The sequence below is a fragment of the Nestor notabilis genome, unplaced genomic scaffold, assembly GCF_000696875.1.
Source record: "Nestor notabilis isolate BGI_N333 unplaced genomic scaffold, ASM69687v1 scaffold26248, whole genome shotgun sequence".
Lineage (NCBI taxonomy): Eukaryota > Metazoa > Chordata > Aves > Psittaciformes > Psittacidae > Nestor > Nestor notabilis.
In genome coordinates, this window is record NW_009939072.1 from 757 (window position 1) to 2195 (window position 1439).

At 58.2% G+C, this 1439-nt stretch overlaps 1 protein-coding gene across 1 annotated transcript in view; it reads right to left on the reverse strand.

Moving 5' to 3' along the window:
- Positions 1 to 220: 220 nt before the first annotated feature.
- LOC104409724 (taste receptor type 1 member 1-like) overlaps positions 221 to 1439 on the reverse strand; it is a gene marked incomplete at both ends in the record, with an annotated part of 1849 nt that continues 630 nt past the window's right edge. Inside the window, 4 exons of the mRNA XM_010019680.1 lie at positions 221 to 341; positions 669 to 881; positions 1004 to 1115; positions 1168 to 1365. Of these exons, the coding sequence (XP_010017982.1) occupies positions 221 to 341; positions 669 to 881; positions 1004 to 1115; positions 1168 to 1365 (644 nt within the window). The remainder of the gene's footprint in view (positions 342 to 668; positions 882 to 1003; positions 1116 to 1167; positions 1366 to 1439) is intronic.

Here is a 1439-nt window from a genome sequence, read left to right on the forward strand (position 1 = left end):
CGGGCAGCGCTCCCGGGAAGCGCTGGGCACAGGCTTTGCATGCCCCCGGGTAAGCAAATGGGAGCCAGGCCGACCCGGAGCTGAGGTCTGCTCAGGGTTCACTGACTACAAGGAGGAAGAAAGAGCAGGAGGGAAGGGACTGGGGGGGCAGTGAGACGGAAGCAAGAGGAGAGCCCAGTGGGAAGGAAGGAGAAGGGGCAGCCCCCTGGGGCGCACTGACCGGATCTGTTCAGGAAGGTTCCTGATGGACAGGCCACGCAGTTGAAGCAGCATCGGTGGCGGTTCCACTGCTGCCGCCTCTCCCCCGGCTGACAGGGCTTGGTGCACACCGAGGTGGGAGCCTGGCAGGAGCATGGCAGGGTCAGGCAGGCAAGCAGAGCAGGCAGTGGGACACCCCACTGAGCGCACCACGTCGTGCCTCTTGCAGAGAGGGTGTGAAAATGAGACTGGTTAAAGGTGAAAGCAGGACAGCTTGTGGTTTGTGTGCCCTGCTTGTTTTCATCCTTTTCAGGGTGAAAGCTGATACTCAGAGCACAAATCACCCCCCTACCACCTCTGTCTGCCCTCGGTTTTGTCCTGCCATGGGGAAATACCCCAGAACCAGCGGTGGTGGGGATATAGCTGGCTTGGCAGTAAGCAGTAAGTAAGATCTGGATGCAGAACAGTACCTGGCCGTCTTCCGTGTGCCACAGGATCTTGTCATCGTCAACGCTCAGCCTGTCAGGGTTCACGCGGAAGGTTCCTATCACACCGAAAGCCCAGCTTGGGCCATTCCATTTCCACATGACGATGTTGTAGCCTTTACGAATGTCCCCAGTGGCGTCAAAAGAGATGTGGCTCTTGTACAGGGTGAAGTTTACTTGCTTGATTTTTTGTAGGAGCTGCAAAACAGGAGAGTGAGAGGAGAGGAGTGCCCTGTCTTGGAGGGAGACGTGCTAGAGGGCCCCTTCTTGGTCTGGCTCCTCTTCGCAGTCCCCAATATCATTGCTTATGTTGCTCTTACCTGCCAGGGGTACACCGGGCCCTTGCTGCACGTCCCCGAGGCGCAGCCCAGCAGGTCATGGAGGCCGTGGCGTGCTGCCGGCACATTCAGCCTGAGTGCCTTCCTCTGCCATCTTCCATGATACGAAGCGTTCCAGCATTGCGGGCTCTGTCGTCTCCCCTGACATCCCAAGCACCAAGCCGATGCGCTGGATGCCAGGCACCTGCCACACGGCTCTGGCTAATGACCAGTCCTCGGAGCCCACCCACACCATGCCTGTGACATTCCTCTGGACCACCACCTCAAAGAAGGAGCGGGCGTTTTGTCTGCTGGAGAAGACGACGGTCACGTTGACCTTGGTATCCACGAGGATCTTGACCAGGCTGTGGAGCTCCGGGTTGTTGGCGGGGATGATGCCTCGATAAGCAACACATATCTCACTTGCAGTTACTAGGTT